A 20,778-nucleotide genomic window follows, 5' to 3' on the forward strand; every position below is an offset into this window, starting at 1 on the left:
ATTATTGCCTGTCGACAAGCCGAAGGTAAGAACACTTACCTCGCCTTCATGGACTTCAGTAAGGCGTTTGACACTGTTTGGAGAGAAGGTCTTTTTCATGCAATTAAAAATATAGGAATTAGAGGTAAATTATTTAACATTATTAAGAATTTGTATAAATATGTAAAAGGGAAAGTCTCATTTAGGGAATTTGAAACAGATATTTTAAACATCGACGAAGGTGTCAAGTAAGGTTGTCCACTGTCTCCAATTTTATTCATCATATATGTCAAAGAGAATTAGGAATTAATATTTTTGATGTAAAGATTGGCAGCTTATTCTGGGCTGATGATATAATTCTAATAATAGTGAGCAAGACTTAGAATTACTTTTGAATGCAGCAAATGATTTTGCAACCAAATGGAGAATGGTATTTAATTTTAATAAATCCAACGTTATTGTAACTGGGAAACGCCTTAACGAGTATTATATAGGAAATGGCCAATTGGTAATACTTTTATTAATGAAACAACAGAATCTATACCCCAGGTTAATTATGAAATGACAAGTAATAACTTTGACAAATTTTGTAAACTATTCTTAACAATTGCATGATTACATGATTGATTTTTGTACTACATATTAAATATACAGTACTTTTTACTTCAATTTGTACTTTAATTTCAGTATTGTTTTTTTGTTTTTGTTTTTCCTTTTTAATCACTTGTAGACTACTTTCATTTATATTGTAATTAATTTTAATGCTTACTGTTATCTGTGTACTATTATATTATTTTTAGTTACACATCCCTTGTGGATAGTGCCTCTGTTCAAAAAGAGATACAATAAAGTTATTATTATTATTATTACAGACGTGTTTCTTGCACTTTCGCAAACCTCAACTTTCAATATTTTCGTTTCTATGGAGCGCCAAAAGAGCAACAATAATAGAGGGCTAAAAACTCGATGGAATGCGTCTACATTTAATGAATTTATTGGTGAAATGCACGTTACTGCTGATACTTTTCTGTTTTCAAAGAATATTAATCGATCTTAAAATCAGCATCACTACTTACCCTATGCCTAGTCATAAGGGCGACCTAAGGGGATATGATGAATTTGTCGATTTTATTCTTAAAGTTAACGAAACCGTGTAAAGTATCAACAGTAACATTATTTGTATTGACAGTGACAAAATATATTGAATTGAACATGATTTTCACTAAAAAATGAGCTAAATAGATGGATTCCACATATAGTTTTTAACCCTCTATTAATGTTGCTCTTTTGGCGTTCCATAGAAACAAAATATTGAACATAGAGTATGCGAAATTCGCATAAAATAAAAAAGTGGACAAAAATCGAACGAAAAACACATTGCTGCGTAAACACGAATTGTTTAAGTTTATTCATTTACATTTTATTTTTATTTCACTGGTTTTGATATTTTGCAATTTTTTTGTATGGGAGATTTGTTACCTACATGTTACTTTTGTAATTAAATTGTGGTCTAGCAGTAACCCGTGCTCCGCACGGTTTGTCTGCCTTAATAATAATTATCATGGCATGATTCAAAGTATAATAAAAGCGCACTCTTCCCGCCTCTGACAAATTATTTTTTAAAAAAACAAACAAATTGTCAAGAATACAATTCGGAACTATTTACGGCCATTGGTTTTGTTATACACGGAGTATTGCTTTACTTTGAAATATCTGTAAGCTACAAAATGAAAGCAATGGGACTTTGTGCTGTGTGAATATTAATCTAGGGTGCGCGAACGTACGAACTCGAACGTACTAAGCATTGATATTGTTACAACCGTTAATGTAGAAAACGCCAGCTAATGTCGAAACAACCGTTAATGTAGAACAACCCACCGCTTTTGTAGTAAAACCTCCAGCTTATGTAGAAACACCAACAGCTTATGTAGTAAATAAAAATCAACACCAGCTAATGTAGAAACAGTCAACAGCTTATGTAATAACGAAAATTGCCTCCCAGCTTATGTAGTTACTATCGCCAGCTAATGTAGAAAATGTTATATATTTTACAAAAATGTCAAATTCATGTGCAAGCATCGATCTTTACTTAGCTATCTCGTAAGCAACCAACTTTCTAAAACGACCACACATCGTAATAAGCTACCATATCTGTTAAGGGACCGCTTCTCATAATCGACCACCTCTCGTAAGGGATCACCTCCTCTCATAAGGAACCGCTTCTCATAATCGACCACCTTTCGTAAGCGACCACACCTCTCGTAAATGACCACCTCTTTTAAGGGACCACGACCTCTTTCTCTCTATTAAAGGACCGCTTCTCATAATCGACTATCTCCCGTCACAACGACCTCTGGTAAGTGACCACCTCTATTGAACGTCCACCGTTTCTATTAAGGGACCACTTCTTATAATCGACCACCTCTCGTAAATGATCACCTCCTCTCATAAGGAACCGCTTTTCATAATCGACCACCTCTCGTAAGCGACCACCTCTTTTAACGACCACACCTCTCGTAAGTGACCACCTCTTTTAAGGGACCACGACCTTTTTTTCTCTATTAAATCTTCAATGATGAGAAGCGGTCCCTTGACAGAGACAGTGGTCGTTCAATAGAGGTGGTTACTTTCGAGAGGTCATTGTGATGGGAGATGGTCGATTATGAGAAGCAGTCCCTTAATAGAGGTGGTGGTCCTTTAAAAGAGGTCGTCACTTACGAGAAGCGGTTCTTTAATAGAGAGAAAGAGGTCGTGGTCCCTTAAAAGAGGTGGTCACTTACGAGAGTTGTGGTCCTTAAAAAAGGTGGTCGTTTACGAGAGGTGGTCGATTATGAGAAGTGGTCCCTTATGAGAGGAGGTGATCCCTTACGAGAGGTGGTCGATAATGAGAAGCGGTCCCTTAACCGAGATGGTTGCTTACGATGTGTGGTCGTTTTAGAAAGTTGGTTGCTTACGAGAGGTGGAAAGACTGATAGCTAAGTAAAGATCGATGCATTTGCACATGAATGAGACATTTTTGTAAAATATATAACATTTTCTACATTAGCTGGCGATAGTAACTACATAAGCTGGGAGGCAATTTTCGTTACCACATAAGCTGTTGACTGTTTCTACATTAGCTGGTGTTGATTTTTATTTACTACATAAGCTGTTGGTGTTTCTACATAAGCTGGAGGTTTTACTACATAAGCGGTGGGTTGTTCTACATTAACGGTTGTTTCGACATCAGCTGGCGTTTTCTATATTAACGGTTGTAACAGATATCAATGGCCACGACGTTTTACTCACCGGGTCAAACCGTGATTTACGAAAATAATTCTGTTCAAAGAATAGGTGTAATTAAAACTTCAACGACGCGATCATTCGATACTGTTGACTAAAGACTGTTTTTGTTATGGTCCGGCATGGTATTTATTTGTAGATCCGGCCATGGCGGTACACAACAGAGTGGTTTTGGAGGAGATACGTAAAATACGCGAAACATTTAGTAGCATTAATATAGACTAACAGTAACCCGTGCTCCGCACGGGTTTTTTTCTGCCTTAATATGTGGTTATATACTTTGCATGGGCAAGTATAATAACAGCGCACTCTGATAAAAGTACTTTGACAAATTATTAAAATAAAATAAACTGTATCACGAATAAAATTCGGAACTATTGTTTTTACGGCCTTTGGTTTGTTATACACTATCCCTTCACTTTAAAATATATGTAAAAGGCTAAAAAATTAAAGCAATATTACAGTGGTGCTACTTTTGTAATTAAATTGTGGTGTATGAGTAGGCTAACCCGTGCTGTGCACGGGTTGTCTACCTTAATAATAATTCGCATGACATGATTAAGTATAATAAATGCGTACTTTTCCCGGCCACGATATTTCTTTTCGTACATAAGTTGGGGACCCCTCATGACACGTCACAAAAAAAACATGAATATTCATTAATCATGTCCATAAGAAATGAGCTAATTACAACTTGCTAATACAAAGGTTTTTCTGTCGAGCCGTCTGTGTAGTCGAGTGGATTAGATGAATGTATGGGGTTCGAATCCGATGAGCAAGTTATTTTTACTTTATTGTCAGAAAGAGATTATTTAGAGGGTTAGGTTTAGTTATGTATCTCGGCTATCTTTCACATAAGGGGCCCTTATGAAAAAAAAAATCGGTTCCCGGCCCGTGACAAAATTTTTTTTTTAAACAAACAAATTGTCAACAAAACAATTCGGAACTATTTACGGCCATTGATTTGGTTATACACGGAGTATACCTTTACATTGTGGTCTAGTTTTGATTTTTATTAGTTTTAAGCGGTGATACTCAATAATTACACATGTCGGATTCGAACTCCAACGTACTAAACATTGATATCAATGGCCACGACGTTTTACTCAATGAGCCAAACCGGGATTTACAAAAATCATTCTGTTCAAAGAATAGGTGTAATTAATTAAAACTTCAACGACAAGATCATTCGATACGGTTGACCGGCTGCCGAGACTAAACACTGTTTTAATTTTTGTGTCAATTCTGCAATTAAAATCAAGAAGCATCAGCAATCTTATATATAATGAATAATATCATTGATAATACCAATATTCATAATTGTGTTCCTTAAACGTACGGGAATTAAGACAATCAAACAAAAGGAGATAAGAAACGCATAGTGACGTAAACTGTGAAAATCACTGGGTGGAAGAGTGGAGGTCTAAACTCTTTTAAAATCATGGTAAAACAAATAGTGCAGGGATTGCCGTATTGTTTAAACATAATCAAGATCTTATTGTAGATAAAAGTGTGGGTGATGGACATGGTAGATTTGTTATTATAGATATACAAATAGAAAGCAAGAATTATACGCTGGTTAATGTATATGCCCCAAATAAGGATGACCCTAAATTTATTTGGCAGATCAAATTAAAGAATTTAAAACCGAAACTATTATCATTGGAGGAGATTTTAATTGGTTTTAAATATAATGTTGGATAAAGAGGGAGGCAGAAAAAGTACAAATAAAAAAGCTCGTCTTGAAATGTTAAATATTATGGATGAATTTATTTTAACCTATAGGCCTACGGAGAAAAAAAAATACAAAGAAATTTACATGGCGATCTACCGGGCTCCCTCCTATTCAATGTAGATTGGATTTTTTCCTTATCTCAAAAGGGAGAAACAATTAAATGAAGACATAGATAAACTAGAAACGGATTTTGCAGGTAAACCTAATCAAAATATTAGAGACGAGTTAGAATGAACAAATATATGAGGCCCTCAACACAAAAAGCGCAATGATTTAGATCTCGTGCCAGATGGATAGAGGAAGAAGAAAAAAACTCTAAATATTTTATCAATCTAGAAAAGAATAATTTTAACAAAAAATATATCACAGAACTGATAGATAAAAACAACAGAAGAATAGTAAAACCACATGACATTCTAGAAGAAGAAAAACAATTTTATGATGATCTATATAGGCTAAATCTCGTTATAACGAGGACATTTTGGACACTGAATTCTTCCCTGAAGAAAAGAAGGTTGTTCTCAGTGGAGAAAAGGTCTAGCTTGTGAAGAAGAGCTAAGCTTAGAAGAATTTAGACAAGCACTGGACGCTATGCCAAATACTAAATCGCCTGGATCAGACAGTTTTCCTGCGGATTTCTATATATTTTTTGGCAAGAAATCAAATCTGCTGTTGTTAACTCAATTAATTAGGCCTTTATAAAAGGAAAAATGAGCTGTTCATAAAATAGAGGTAGCATTACCCTGCTCCCAAAAAAAGATAAACAACTATCACTGCTAAAAAACTGGAGGCCTATTTCCCTTTTAAATAAAAATTGCTACAAAAGCGATAGCTACAAGGCTTAAGAAAGTTCTCCCCTTAATAATAGATCCCGATCAGACCGGCTTTATGAAAGGGAGATAGCCTACATCGGTGAAAACATCCGTAAAAAAGCCAAACCTTGGATATCGCCTGTGGTTTATAGACTTATTCTTGAGAAACGGGCTCTGTTTAAAAAAGCTCGTAGATTAAGCAGTACTTTGGCTTGGAATAAATACAAATGTATACGAAATAAAGTACGCAACGCGTCTAAGAAAGCATACAGTGACTTCATTACCAATCTGTTTAGAAAGAAAGATAACCGGAAGTCATTTTGGTCTTTTATAAAAAGCAAGCGAAAGTCATCTCAACTCATTGACTCCTTTGTGGTTAATGGCAATACCATAAGACACCCTACTCAAATTGCCAACGAGTTTAACAAGTTGTTTGTGAGTTTTTTTAGTGACTCCCCTAATTATGTGAGCCTCACTTCACCAACTTTGGACATTCCATCTCTTGCCGGTTTTCATGTTTCACGTTGTCAGGTGGAATCTGTTATCAAAAACTTCGCAGCTAATAAAGCTTCTGGTCCTGATGGTGTGAGTGTTCGGATGCTAAAACTCGCTTGTCCGGTAATTATTCCGGCTATCACACACTTTTTTAATCAATCGCTGTTATGTGGTAAAATTCCTACTTTGTGGAAGCGTGCAAATGTTGTTCCTATATTCAAAAAGGGTGACAAAAGTAACTTACTTAATTATCGTCCAGTGTCTCTTACGTCGGTGATGTGCAAGATGTTGGAAAAACTTGTTTTCCAACAAATTCTTAACCACTGCCAAAGTAACAGCCTGTTGGCGAGTCATCAACACGGCTTTCTTCCTGGTCGATCCTGTACCACAGCCTTGGTGTCGGCAACCACTGACTGGTTACGTGCACTTGATTCGAAAACGCCAGCCGTTGACCTTATTACTTTGGATTTCAGCCGTGCGTTTGATACCATATCCCACGATATTCTTCTCCGCAAGCTATTGTTGACATTCAATATCAATGACACTGCGTTAAGCTGGATAACTTCTTTTTTATCAAATCGTGTACAGCGTGTTGTATATAAAGGCAAATCTTCAGACTGGTTGCCTGTTAAATCAGGCGTGCCGCAAGGGTCTGTTTTGGGTCCGTTGCTTTTTGTCATGTATGCTAATGACCTTCATCTATACATTACATCTAGTATTATACAATACGCTGATGATGTGTTCATTTTTCGCAATGTCAGCACTAGGGATTCAGACCCAAATATTCAAAAAGATCTAACGTCTATTGATTCTTGGGCAAAAAAAAATTGCCTCAAACTGAATCCCAATAAATGCAAATCTATGCGACTTACTTGGAGAAGAGGATATCCTAAACCTATATACAGCATTTCTGATACACTTTTAGATTGTAATGATTCATTAAACATTTTAGGCTGCTCAATACAAAGTAACTTGTCATGGGACAATCAAGTTCAGGATGCAGTATCAAATTGTAACCGTCTTATTGGTCTTATACGGTTAATCACATCTAATGCCCCTAGTAGTGTAGCTCTCCATCTTTATAAGACACTTGTGCTGCCATGCTTATATTATTGTTCTCCAGTGTGGTGGGTGTACCGTAAAAAACATATAAATATGCTAGAATCCGTTCAGAGGAGAGCTACCTGCATGATCTTAAAGAAAGGTTATTTAGATCAACATTATATAGATAGAAGAAAGGAGCTAGGTCTAATGTCAGTAGAGAATAGGCGTGATTTCTTAAACATGACATTCATTGCCAATATAATAATTTCTCCACGATCTGATTTTATGAGTGAATATGTTGATTCTTTCTTAGTTAATAATCGACACCTAGATATACTCACCTTTCATCATGGTAGAGCTCGTACTGATGCTTTTAAATACTCAGGGATAGTACGGTTTCCTAAAATGTTTTCAGAACTTGGTGCTACGATCAGAAACAATCTTATTGAAGAGTCGTTTTTTAAGTTTAAACACAGTTTAAAGCAACATTTTATAGATTTTTAATTTTTTTCATATTTTTATTAACATGATTGTACCTACTTTGAATTTTTAACTTTTTAACTTTTATACAATCAGAATTTTTAACTTTTATACAATCAGAATTTTTAACTTTTATACAATCAGAATTTAACTTTTATACAATCAGAATTTTTAACTTTTATACATTCATAATTTTTAACTTTTATACAATCAGAATTTTTAACTTTTATACAATCAGAATTTTTAACTTTTACACAATCAGATTGTTCAGATAGAAATTGCATTTTTATAACACTTTTGTTAACATTTTATTATACCATATTTTTCTATGTATTTTTCTAAATTTGTTAAATGTCGGTTTTATTGTATCGTTCAAGTTGACAGGGGCTGGTCAAGCACATCACAAGATGACAGTTTTATACTTTTGCTTTTCCGCTACTCCCCTGTTATACTTATATTATGTTTGTTTTTTTGCTATGTAGAAAGATTGAAAATAAAATAAAATAAATTAGTTTTGAATATTATACATTACACAGATTGCGAAAAAATACCATGTATGATCCTTGCTTTGGATTTTGAAAAAGCCTTCGATAAAATTGAATGGAAATATTTAGATAAGGTTTTATCTTATTATAATTTTGGGAAGGATTTTAGAAAATGGATAAATGTGTTTTATACCGGCGCTTGTAGCTGTGTGATTAATAATGGTTATTCGTCTAATTTTTTTAATCTATCAAGGGATCTCCGACAAGGATGCCCTCTTTCTCCATACTTATTTATATTGTGTGCCGAAATATTGTCTTCTCATATTCGCCACAATCCAACAATTAAAGGTGTTACAATTAATAGTCAAGAAATTAAACTAACGCAATATGCCGCGACGATACAGTTGTCATTCTCGATGGTTCTAAAGAGTCTATTTTGGGCACTATGAAAGTTCTTAAAAATGTTGCAAATATTTCTGGATTAAAAAAAATCAAGATAAAACACAAGTGATGTGTATAGGATCGGATAAACATATACTAAATAAATTTTAAGAGGATAACAAACTAAAAAACTTACTTGGACAAAAGGTCCGATACGGTTACTTGGAGTCAAATTTACACTTGATCCTTCGGATCTGTTTACTCTGGACCTATTACCTCAGCTTGACAAAATTAAAACGCTTACTAACATTTTGATCCGCAAGAAATTTCACCCCAATTGGCAAGATAACGATAATTAACTTACTTTCTTGTTTACTGTGATAACCAATCCACCTATATCATTTTTCAAAACATTAGATAAAATTCTGTACTCTTTCATTGGGAATCGGAAACCGGATAAAATAAAGAGAAAACTAATTATAAATACAATAGAAAAGAGGGAACTTAAAATGGTCCATGTAGAGTCGTTTTGCTACGCACAGAAAGTATCATGGGTAAAACGATTTCTAGATGAAGACAACCGGGGTCGTTGGAAAGGGATATGGCGGGAGTTTACACCCGGCTGGGGGTAATTTGATTTGGTATTGTAATATATCACATAATGACTCAATTCTCAATAGAATAAGTGACAATTTGTTTTTATCTCAAGTAATTAAATGTTGGCACTCTGTTAATTGTAAGCAAATAAATGAGGTTGTGACGTTCCACAATGAAATATTATGGTATAACAGTCATATTACAATACCAGGTGAACCGTTTTTTTAAATAAAATGCTATATGATAGTGGTATAACAGTAGTTAAAGATTTGCTTAATGATAACAGAAGTATGCTGTCCTATGAACAGTTTCATATTAAATATGATACACGTGTGGATTTTTTGACATTCCATAGTATAATTGTAGCTATTCCTAAAATATGGAGAGATGCCATGCAATCTAAGAACTATGATATAATGTTAAAACAAAAAAGTGAAGTAATATTATAGCATCGAATTTAAAATTAATAACAAAACTTGCATATAGCTTAATAATTAATGGCATTAGTGTTCTTCCGCATACCTGTATCAAATGGGAAAACGATTTTGGACATATAGCCGACTGGGAGGTGTTATATAGATTAACATACAAAAGTACAATAGACACAAGACTGAGATATTTTCAGTACAAAATATTAAATATGTTCTTGACTACAAATGTTCTACTACATAAATTCAAAATTAAAGATTCCGAATTATACGATACTTGTAAGGAAGTGCCGGAGTGTTTGCAACATATTTTTTGGAAATGCAAAAAAGTAATATCATTTTGGAAAGACGTCCAATTCTGGTTGAACAATAGAAATATGAAAATAGTTTTTAATGCAAAAATTATATTATTGGGTTTTCCAAAAGATTTTGTAATAAATTTCATTATTTTGATTGGAAAATACTATATCTATAGATGTAAATGGAGAAATATAGCAGTCACACTAAAATACTTCCTAGTCGAACAAAAATATCTCCAAAATATGGAATGGCATATTGCACAAAAAATGATAAAATAGATATGCACTTGAAAAAGTGGTTACATATCGGACAGAATAGGTAGTTGAAAACAAATGTTAGGCAATTCTGATCGAAATAGGATCGCTTATATTTTTTATACATAGGCCTATTCACATTTGGGTAGGCCTATTGTGTATGTAATGTATATAATTATGTAAGTTGTGTATACTAAATGGTACGCTCGCTTCGCTCGCGTACCATCTAGGTCGTGCCCACAAATGGTTCTCGAATACACAGTAATTTCAATGTAAAAAACTGGCGATTTAAAATATACGTAATAAATAGGTCGTGCCCACAGATCTCGAATACACAGTAATTTCAATGTAAAAAACTGGCGATTTAAAATGTACGTAATAAACAGACACGGTGATTTATGTAGCCAACTGAAATTAGTACCCTGGGAATTACTTGAGTAAACAAACCCAATTTGTGTTTTGTATATTAGGGTTGAGGGATGGTAAGAGGGTGGGTGCAAAGAGGCACCATTTTTAAATAATATTCTTTATCCATAACGACATGTTTTTATGTTTTATAAATAATAAACTACTAAACATTTTCGATTTAATACTTTATTGAAACTGTCACTGTCATAGTCGATTGAAATAGTAAAGTACATGTAACGATACACCAAAACGACTTTTATAATTTTTGTAATTATTATTAATTAATTCTATTAAGAAGCAATATTAAAGTTTAATTATGTGTTTAAACAGTACCACCACACTCACAGTAAAAAAATTGTGCTTCAAATGGGACAAAAATAGTTTATGTATTTAATGTCAAAGGTTTTTAATTTATCCCCGAAGGGCACATAAATTTACCTACTTGTGTTATACAAAATGTTGGGAGAGATTGGAATGTTCGATTCATCGCCAAGCAATCCTTTTGTATAAACGTATGTTAAATCTATCAAAATAGTATTTTTCTTCAACATTATGATGCTGTACTCGAGCTGTTCAACCGGTTTTCAGCTATTAAAAACAATTATCGTAGGAGGAGATAGGAAAATGCGAGGCATCCTCGTATTATTGTGTACGGGTATTTTTCAAGATAGACATCCATTAGACAGTGTATACCATGATCGGAAAACACCGCTATTTGGGGCAAATCGTTGAATCTAAATTCGTTTTAATCGTCAATAACTAATTATCTAACTCAATTTAATTAGTAAACAGGGTTAAATCAGGTGGTTAAAATCAGTACCAAAAGTACGAACCAACTTTCTATACCATCGAGTAAACATTCTAGAAGTAACGCACGATTTATCGAATTTTGCCCTTACGTAAATTTATATATAGATATGGTGTTTTTTTAAAAAACTGAAATCAAACTTATTAAAGATGTATTTACCGCCAGGGGGACAATTTAATATATCTTTATATCTTTATTTACCATAAATTGTTAATTGCACAATTTGATTTTTATATTTATCTTGTGTGTGTGTTACCGCTGCGTTGGTCCTGTTTTTGGTCATGAAATATGAAATAAATTTTAAAAAAAATGAGTAGCTATATATATGTAAACTAAAGGCAAATTACTGAAAAATGACAATGCTGTGGGTATCAGTGGCTGGATCTCAATGGAGATACAAAAAAAAGCGAAAAGCTAAATCAAAACGATAAAGTAAAACAGCCAGAAAAGTTAGCAGAGCTTTCGAGCAACACTAGCCCTTCATCAGTGCAAGTGAAGGAATTTGGATAAAGTCATAAAGTGCTGCCTGGGTTACTTACTTGTTACTTGTTTGCATAGCTATCCCCATTATTGGGGACATTTCGCCGTCATTGACATTATGTTGACATAGCACAACAATGAGAGACATAAATTTTGATGAGAAGGTCATGGAACACTAATTAAAACAACTAAAAACTAAAAACCTGGGACCTGTAACCCTAAGTAGGGACCCTGACGGGTACTCCCCCTCCGGGTCAAAGGGATCCCGAAACTCATCGGTGGGCAGGGGCGCTTATCTCCCTGTTCAGGACTATTCCTGATGATTACCCAGCCTATTTACATTTAAAATTAAACATCAAGACATATAATTTAATCAACTTAATGACTACTGGACATAGTAGTTATTGTCTTCTATAAAAGATGCTGGAAGCACTTCCTTATATAGTCTTCTCGGTCTAGTTGACTAGCATTTATAGTTCTCTGGAGTATACTTGGGCTCGGTCTTCCTATCAATTTACTTTTTTGGTCATAAAATGTAAGAACTTTGCAGGGATCATAGTTCTGTCTCCGAATACAGTGTGAAATCCAGTTAGATTGCTGTTGTTGGTAGAATTCAAATACTGATATCGTGTTGGTTATTGCGTAGAGCCTCTGGTTATTGACAACGTACCGCCAATCAGTTTCCTGTTGTTCTTCTTCTTCCTCAGACTCTATTTCTTTCTCATCGTCTGATTGTGTATGTTCGTCTGGTGGGTTGACGCGTCTGAAACCATTTCTAATCATCGTCCTGAGGAATCTGTTGTAAGTTGTTGTTATTAGTCCGATTTCAGTGTTTGTTGGTCTCCAAGCATGACAACCGTACATCAGTCTGCTTCTAACCAATCCGTTCAGGAATTTGATTCTTGTTCTAAGGTTAATGATTTGATTTGTCAGGAGTTTCTTATGTTCAGCAAAAGCAGCCTTAGCACATATTATTCTATGATGAATTTCCCGTTTTCCTATGTTGATGTTATCATAGGTCATCCAGACTCCTAGATATTTAAATGTGTTTACATTATGCAGATTTGTGCCATTGATGTTGATAATAGAGGTTGGATATTCTCCATCATCTCTTTGCCAGTTATACACCATGGTCTGCGTTTTAGATATGTTAATCTGGAGACCATATTCGTTGAAGACCAGATGTATAAGATTTACCATAGATTGCAAATGTTCTAATGACCAGCTGTTAAGTACTAGATCATCAGCATATCCAGCAACAAGGTCTGTATATGTGCCACACATGGGTGATGTCCTTGTTCCTTCTTTCTTTGTAAATATATTTATGCATGTGTATCTAAATTGTATAGAAGTTTTTAACACAACTTTAATTTTTAACTGGCTTTTCAATTTTTTAAATGTTTTGTATAAATTTTGTATTTTTCACGCTGCTGCTCTAGCCCGCTACGTCACAAGAGATGACGTAATCCGATATAAAGCAAGCAGCAGTTTTAGTACTGAGAGACTATTTCCATATACATTTTTGTGTAAATCAACAATTTCATCCGTCGGGCTGCATGTTTTTTACTATATACCTGAATAAAAAAAAAAATAATGCGCACTGCCTGTCCAATGGTGAAAGAGCCAAAGTAATTGTAAAGGGCCGAATGGTGAATGAACCGAAGAAGGCAGCAACGGCGTTCCATAATCCCGCTGGTGGCGACTGTGGTGTGTGTCTCGCGTCGCGTGTGGGGGTGTGTGTGTGTGTGGCGTTTAAAAAATGTAAATGACGCATGTGGTTGTTGGTGGTGTGTGTGTTGTGTAAAGAAAGTTCGAGGCGACTGTAATTAAAGTAAGAAAACAATGCTTGATACGATAGAAACGAAGTTGTAATTGTTATATTTTATTATATTATTATTAGGGTAGACCTAACAAGGGTAGTACTTGAAATTTCCTATCTCCTAGGCCTAGACCTAGCTGGCTTACTAAGCCTAGGCCTAGGCCACTAGGCCTAGTAGGTACCTAATATATGCCTAGGCCCTAGCAGCCTAGGATTACGGTCATGTCGGCCACATGCCACATCGGCCCCCAACACAATAATAGCAATATGTATGGAACGCCATTAAAGCAAGCTAGTGTCCATGCAAAGGCGTTATGTTAAATTTACCGTCAGTTTTTTGTTTCGGACGTTAAAATATTGATTGAAGCATGGAAGTGCTGGAAATGAGTTTTAATGAATCTTTGTTTTTTTTTTAAATTCCGATTTGACTACTTTTTCTATTATTTATTATTATAGTAGGCCTTATGTTATTTGAGTATGAGATTAACACAGAATACTAACAGTACGCCTACATTACTACTAAAAGGAAAGTCTTTTTATTTTTTATTTCAGTTTTATTTTTTAAATATTTAATAAATTTAGTTTGTAAAAAGTCAGCTACACAAAATAATAATATATTCTTTATTCTTCAACTTTACTTTCATTTCCATAATACGCTTATATAATTCGTAATAACGTTAAATGAACAAAAAACAACTTTGAACATATCATAAATTACAGTAAGAAGTAGAGTATCTGTAAACTGTTTTATAAAATCAATGTGCGATTTTTGTAATACAATGTACAATATTATGTCGTCGAGAGGACTATCGATGATGTTGATGAATTCGGCCACCGACTGTTGTTCGTACATGGTCGGTCGAGTCATGAAATAAACTGGCCATGCGTGCCTACTGGCTATTGTTTTGACATTCCTCCTGTGTCTATACCCCCGACTGTACCAAGCTGACTTCGCTGACCAGAAAATGAAAGAAGTTAATCGTGGCCGTGGCTGGGCTCGCACTGGCCGATCGCCAAGTCGCCATGGGCGAAAACGTTTCCAGATTGGCGAAAAATACTTACCTACTTTAGCCATTTTGGCTATGACATATGATAAAATAGATAATAAAATAATCATTTTGGCGAAAGCATAAAGTCCAACTAAAAGGTCTATTTGTCGATCTTCAAGCATTTATTTTGTTCGTTATCATGTTGTTTACTTCAAGCTCCATTTTCGTCAACTTGTTTCGTTGTACCAGGCGTCTCTTTGTTATTTCAATATGATGGAGATAGCAGAGGTAGACTGCACAGAGAGACCGACATTACACGACACATGGATGATGGAGTCTACCCAAACTATCACGTGTTGCGCTGCACAAGCGAACGACGACTCGACAGCCGACGGTCGGCTATTTACCGGGATTGTCTATTTTTCGATAAGGGTGTTCTTTTCAGATTAAAAAAAAACATAGTATCTTCAATGAATGATCTTATCGAAATCAATATTTATGCGTTATGCATTTTAGGCTCCAATAATGTAGTTTCATATTTTACCCTTAATAAAGTTTCCTTGTGCGTGCAGTGCGTCAGTAGAGTAAACAAAACAACATTCGGGAAATGGTAGAGTCTAACAGGGATTTAGCTAAACACACACATGCATTTATTGCGAACTATATAAACAGCAAGGCCGGCCGCCGGCTTCTGTGTTGTTGGGTAATAAATAATCGAGCCGGGATGGTATAAATTTCTCCCCCGACAGAAACGCCTTTTCCCTGTGCTTTGGCCTATATTATCTGCACGTTCAACAACGATACGAGTGTTCGTTTGCTAGAAATATTTTTAGCATATAGGCCTACGACGTACCGTCGTACATAATTTTGTAGGCCTAGGCCCCTAGCCTAGGCCTGTGCTACTGCACTTTCGCACCTCTTGAGCATACCCAATTTAAAAACATTCACCCGCTGCGCGGCGGTGACGGTGGGTGACTGTGAAAGTCTTAGGACACGATTTTCGCGTGGTATAGTACGGAAGCCACCAGCCACGCGTAAAAAACAAAAATAACATACGTTCAGGGGATTTCAGAAAACTGTAAAATGTTTCTTATTAAATTGATAACTGCATGAATGCTGTATGATTAAAAACAATTTGAACAATTGTTTTGATCATATAAAATACAACAACAATTCAAATATACAGTGATTTAGGCATGGCTCTCTTTCCCCAAATGCCTTACAAAAACGTTCAGGGAACAGTGTATAGACCTATTGACATAGATAAATTAACTAAAACGTTTTTACCATTATATTTCAACAATTTTTAATTTTGGCTAATGACCGATTCATTTGGCTAAATAAAAAAATTGAACTTTAGCCATTTTGGCTATAGATAAACTGATTTGACTAAAAAAAATATTTTGACTTTCGCCAAATGGCTAAACAAAATGAAATGTTAGTGCTACCCCAGCGTGGGGATAGACAACCATAGTTCGAATTGATTTTTTACTAGAGAAAATCTGTAATCCACGACACGTGTGTTTACCTCACGAGCGGTGGTCAGAGTATATACACTACACAGAGAAACTATCTTTTTAGGCCTAGCCAGTACTGTAGGGCTAGGCCTAACTATACAGATTATGGTATACATTATATCAGTACTAGGGCTGTCATAGTCAGTGTTTAGTTACAAAGACTGTACTTGTATGTATTTAGGACGTTATAGCAGGGCTGAGCGAACCCACTTGCCTGACGCCCGGGACAAGTGTTTTTTACAGTCGGACAACCACATTTGACGTATCCTCTTGTCCCAGGACAAGCACTTTTGAAATTCAGGAAATTAAAACTAAGTGCACAGAAAACTATGTGCCAACACAGTTAGCCATGTGCATTAATAAAAATAGCAAGCTTCTTCAAAGCACATTAAACCCAGTGCATTTAATACATCACTGATTGGTCAATGACCTGAGTCACATCATTATAGATTGCACGATTGTCTATTTGGGGAGGTAATTAAAACATTTTTGGACCATGCAGTGGTTGAGACATAGGTTAACTGGGTAATTAAAAAATGCCCAGTTAAAAAGAACCCCCGTAATTAATGGACTCTACCAGGTATTGTTGATCAAAAATACCATGCATCAACATGGAGGCTGTACACACGCGAGGAGGTGGTAGGCCCAGTATTTTCATTTTTCTCTGTACATCTTCGTGCATGGAACGGACAATTGATAAAGTGGTTTCATAGGGAAAAGAATGTTTTTTATAAATTTACCTGTGAAATGCAACAAGCTATTTTATTTAGTGAATTGGATAATAACAAAAACATCCTCTCTCCGTACAGAAGTAGTAGAGTAGGAGGAGGCCTAACTTCTAGAGTATGGATGGCCTGGGGCCTGGAGGTATTTTTCTCTCTCCCCATGGTGACGGTCTAGGCCTAGTGGCAAGCTTTATTAGTATTGGGCCTAGCCAGCCCTACATTAATTAAGTATTATTTTGTTAATTAATTATGCCTGGACAAAATAGAAATTATTTAAAAAAATAATTTAAATATACCTAGCTAGCCGGCATAGCTACAGTAGGCATAAAGATCAGTTCACATGTACAGTATGACTAGGCTATGATACGTTTGTATATAATAGACACCACAGTTTTTTTTGGTAATTCAATTCTTTTATTTTTTATTTACTAACTACTATTTATTAATTAGGCCTACAGTACTGTACTCTACACACTGTTTTGTTAATAAAATAAAACCTAAAAATTACCGTTATTTTTATCAAAATATTGAGCAGGCTAAAAAAGTCTAGGCTAGGCCTATAAACTGCTGAATTTTAAATAGACAATAAACACTTGCGTGACATTTGTTGACACTTGTGTAATTTTATGCCTATTGCGCAATAAAGAGGGACAAGTAAAATTTTTTCTCGGACAAGTGAATTTCGTGCAGGTACTTGTCCTGGGACAAGTGAAAGAAATTGAAATTCCCTCATCCCTGTATAGGATACATTGGAATTACGTATTGTATTGAATGACTGCTAATATGTACAGTATATAATGAATGTTTATGAGTGTAATGGTACAAATAATGGCATGAGGTGACGATTGGTGTGTACTGCATGACGATTGGTGTGTACTGCATGATAAATGTGAACTGAAGGCAGAGGAGGCGTTCCATATTGTGACGTCATGATATTGTTTAAATAAACAACACGATTTTTATATATTTTAAAATCCCATTATAGTTATACGATTTCAATCATATCTCCATATAATAACACAACCCATATCAACTAACTTACTCCCATCAATTTCATATCATGGACTAACATATAACATATTTATGTTCGTGTGCGCGCCATCGTGTTAGCGTTCGCGCACGTACATTTTACACAGAGAGCTAGAAATGTGACTATAGTAACTCTATGGTGACACTACTTGTCTCATACATGGATGGAGAATGAAACCTGATCACGCCCTCATCGCGATAACAATTGTTGAATTGCATGCTGCAATTTATTGGATTAAAATTATTTCCATGGTACGTTTGTTCAGTTAATGAACTAAGGTGAACAAAATTTCGCATTATATTTCACAGCAAAAGATAACACAATTATTTTCACACTTCATTGGATAGCAATGAGTCTTAATTAAGTTGTTACTGATTTGTGTTTGGATGAATTATTTACAACCCATGTAGAAGGATGTCTCCCACCTTTGCGTAAACATTTCTTTGAAAATATGGATAGTGAGTTTAAGCAAAATTAAGTTTAGAAGCCCTAGAAGTATTGTGTTAATGTTTGTATTTGTTCAACTGAAAAGTAATGGTTAGTTATTCTGAACCTGCATTTGTTTTACTACAGACTGACCATGCATAGACATACTGCTCTATTGTATTTGCTGATAACTATTTAATTTCACATCTAAGGGTCTCTTTCTGCTGCATAATGCAAATTAACCGTTTAACCCAAATTCCTCTTTCACTTTTCCCAACAATGCTCTTATATATCTGTGAATCTTTTCTATTGCCTGCCATCCTTTCCCGTACTTTCTCTTCTCCCCACAACTGAATAACATATCTTGTGATTTCATTCGTCCACACACATTTTCACTTCTTCGTTCGACTGTCAAAACCAAGAGAAAAACACACATGGTACGCCACGGTATCTGGGGTTACAACTGTCAATCAAATAACCGTATTTCGTGTTGCAGCTAAAAATTGCTCAGTGATAACCGGTTTAACGGCGTTCTACCGAATTGAATGGGTGTTTTTAACTATTTATTTTGCGCTGCCTTTTAACCAGTTACCACAAATTTGTCCTGTTTCTGCTCCCAAGAAAATGGAGTTAATTTATTCACACCGATTTTAACTGGTTATTTTTATGCAGCAGACTAAAAATGGTTTACTTTCATGATTTTTAGTTAACGTTATATTTTGCTTAAGCCTCACATTGTATTATCAGAAGGATTTACTGAGATAATGAATGATAAACATTCACATGTAACCTTCTGCTACCCCCACTTAAAATCCATGTTCATATTTTAAAGCGGAACAACAATTACACCTGTGCAGTGGTAATATATTTTTGACAGCAGGTAGCTTTAAATTGAATTGAATTTTTTATCCTTTTTAAACTGAAGAAGTCAAGCTGACAGCTAGACGAAACTGTCTTGCAAACGTAAGTTTTATTGGTTTACTATCAAAGAACTACTTATATCATTATTGGTGAATATATCATTTACCGTATATTTCGGTGTATAAGTCGCACCTGTGTATAAGACGCACCCCCTAACTGAGAGTAAAATATCGGTATTTTTAATATCGTCGATGTATAAGACGCACTTTATATTTCATCAAAACAATTTTTAAAAAAAAATTGTAATCAATATTATTGTAGTAATATATTTTGTTATATCTACAACAGCGTCCTTTATTTAGGTTTTTCTTACCCTAAACAAGTTCTTTCTAACTTGTTATTCATGAGTTTCACACCCACAACATCGAGTGCATGACCGTGTGTATAACACGCACGTGTGTGGGCTAGCCTCGCTCGATCATTTCGAGAGGGCGCACGTTTTCACGGACAATCGTATTCGATTAGTATCTATGTATCCGAGAAGTATGTACGGTAGGTCCATGCTATAATCAACTGGAGAATATACTAGTCGAATACCATACACCATGTGGGATTGTGGCCGACAAGAAGGGCTTGCGCTGGGGGTCGGCGATCGTGCGTATAACTATAAATAAATACTATTCCAATCGTAAACGTTTCAAATGAAATTGTATCGGAGCGCCTAAAACAGCTCCATAATGAACAAATCTTTTCATCATATTTAGTATAACATCACGCTAAAATGCCTTGAAAACTAGGCAGAAGCAGGTTGCCGTTACGTTAGTACACTGTAGCTAGGCCTAGCCTACTCAGGCCTAGGCAACGAGGTGACGATATGTACAATCTGTGTGGTGAGGCATTTATGTTCGGTGTATAAGACGCACCCTTAATTTAGAGGTCAAATTTGCGTGTCAAAAGTGCGACTTATACACCGAAATATACGGTACATTAAAAGTAGGGAGGTCACACTATGCTCCAGACAACGTATGCCTTTTACACACTGTAATTCTGAATCTGAAGTCAATAATGCAGTCATGAGTGAGTTTGACAAAGATCAAGTCCAGTCCAAGGCTTTAGGCGAGAGAATATTAAGGCAACGTTTATTCCGTTCATTAATCTTTGAGTAATTTAAGTAACTTCCTAAAAATGTAGTAGGACAATTCCATGAAAACATGGACATGACCAAACAAACAAATTGAAATCTCAGCTCAGAATCTATGTTTAAACTAGATTTGAACTCGTCACTCTGATGAGTTTGGGTTATCCACTCAAACGCAACATGCACATACGTTAAAATATGAATGCCAACAATTATGCTATCCTATGACATGAATTAAATATTCTATTTTAAACTCGGGGAAATTTTATGAAAGAGATGAAAATCAGACTTTTTGAATTCAACTG

The 20,778-nt window shown here is 35.2% G+C and overlaps 2 protein-coding genes across 2 annotated transcripts in view; one reads left to right on the forward strand and one right to left on the reverse strand.

Moving 5' to 3' along the window:
- Positions 1–12,379: 12,379 nt before the first annotated feature.
- Positions 12,380–13,252, reverse strand: LOC144838325 (uncharacterized). The gene has a single exon (XM_078693662.1). It carries the CDS (start codon positions 13,250–13,252, stop codon positions 12,380–12,382), a length of 873 nt encoding a protein of 290 aa, XP_078549788.1.
- A 415-nt stretch (positions 13,253–13,667) lies between these two features.
- Positions 13,668–20,778, forward strand: part of LOC144838026 (uncharacterized) — a 38,816-nt gene continuing 31,705 nt past the window's right edge. The window contains exon 1 of the mRNA XM_078693372.1: positions 13,668–13,799. The gene's annotated coding sequence lies outside the window, so the exon portion shown is untranslated. The remainder of the gene's footprint in view (positions 13,800–20,778) is intronic.

This window comes from Antedon bifida, chromosome 3, assembly GCF_963402885.1.
Source record: "Antedon bifida chromosome 3, ecAntBifi1.1, whole genome shotgun sequence".
NCBI classification, from domain to species: domain Eukaryota; kingdom Metazoa; phylum Echinodermata; class Crinoidea; order Comatulida; family Antedonidae; genus Antedon; species Antedon bifida.

Coding starts and splice junctions, on each gene's coding strand:
- LOC144838325 (XM_078693662.1), bottom strand. CDS start 13,252: ATGTGTGGCACATATACAGACCTTGTTGCTGGATATGCTGATGATCTA.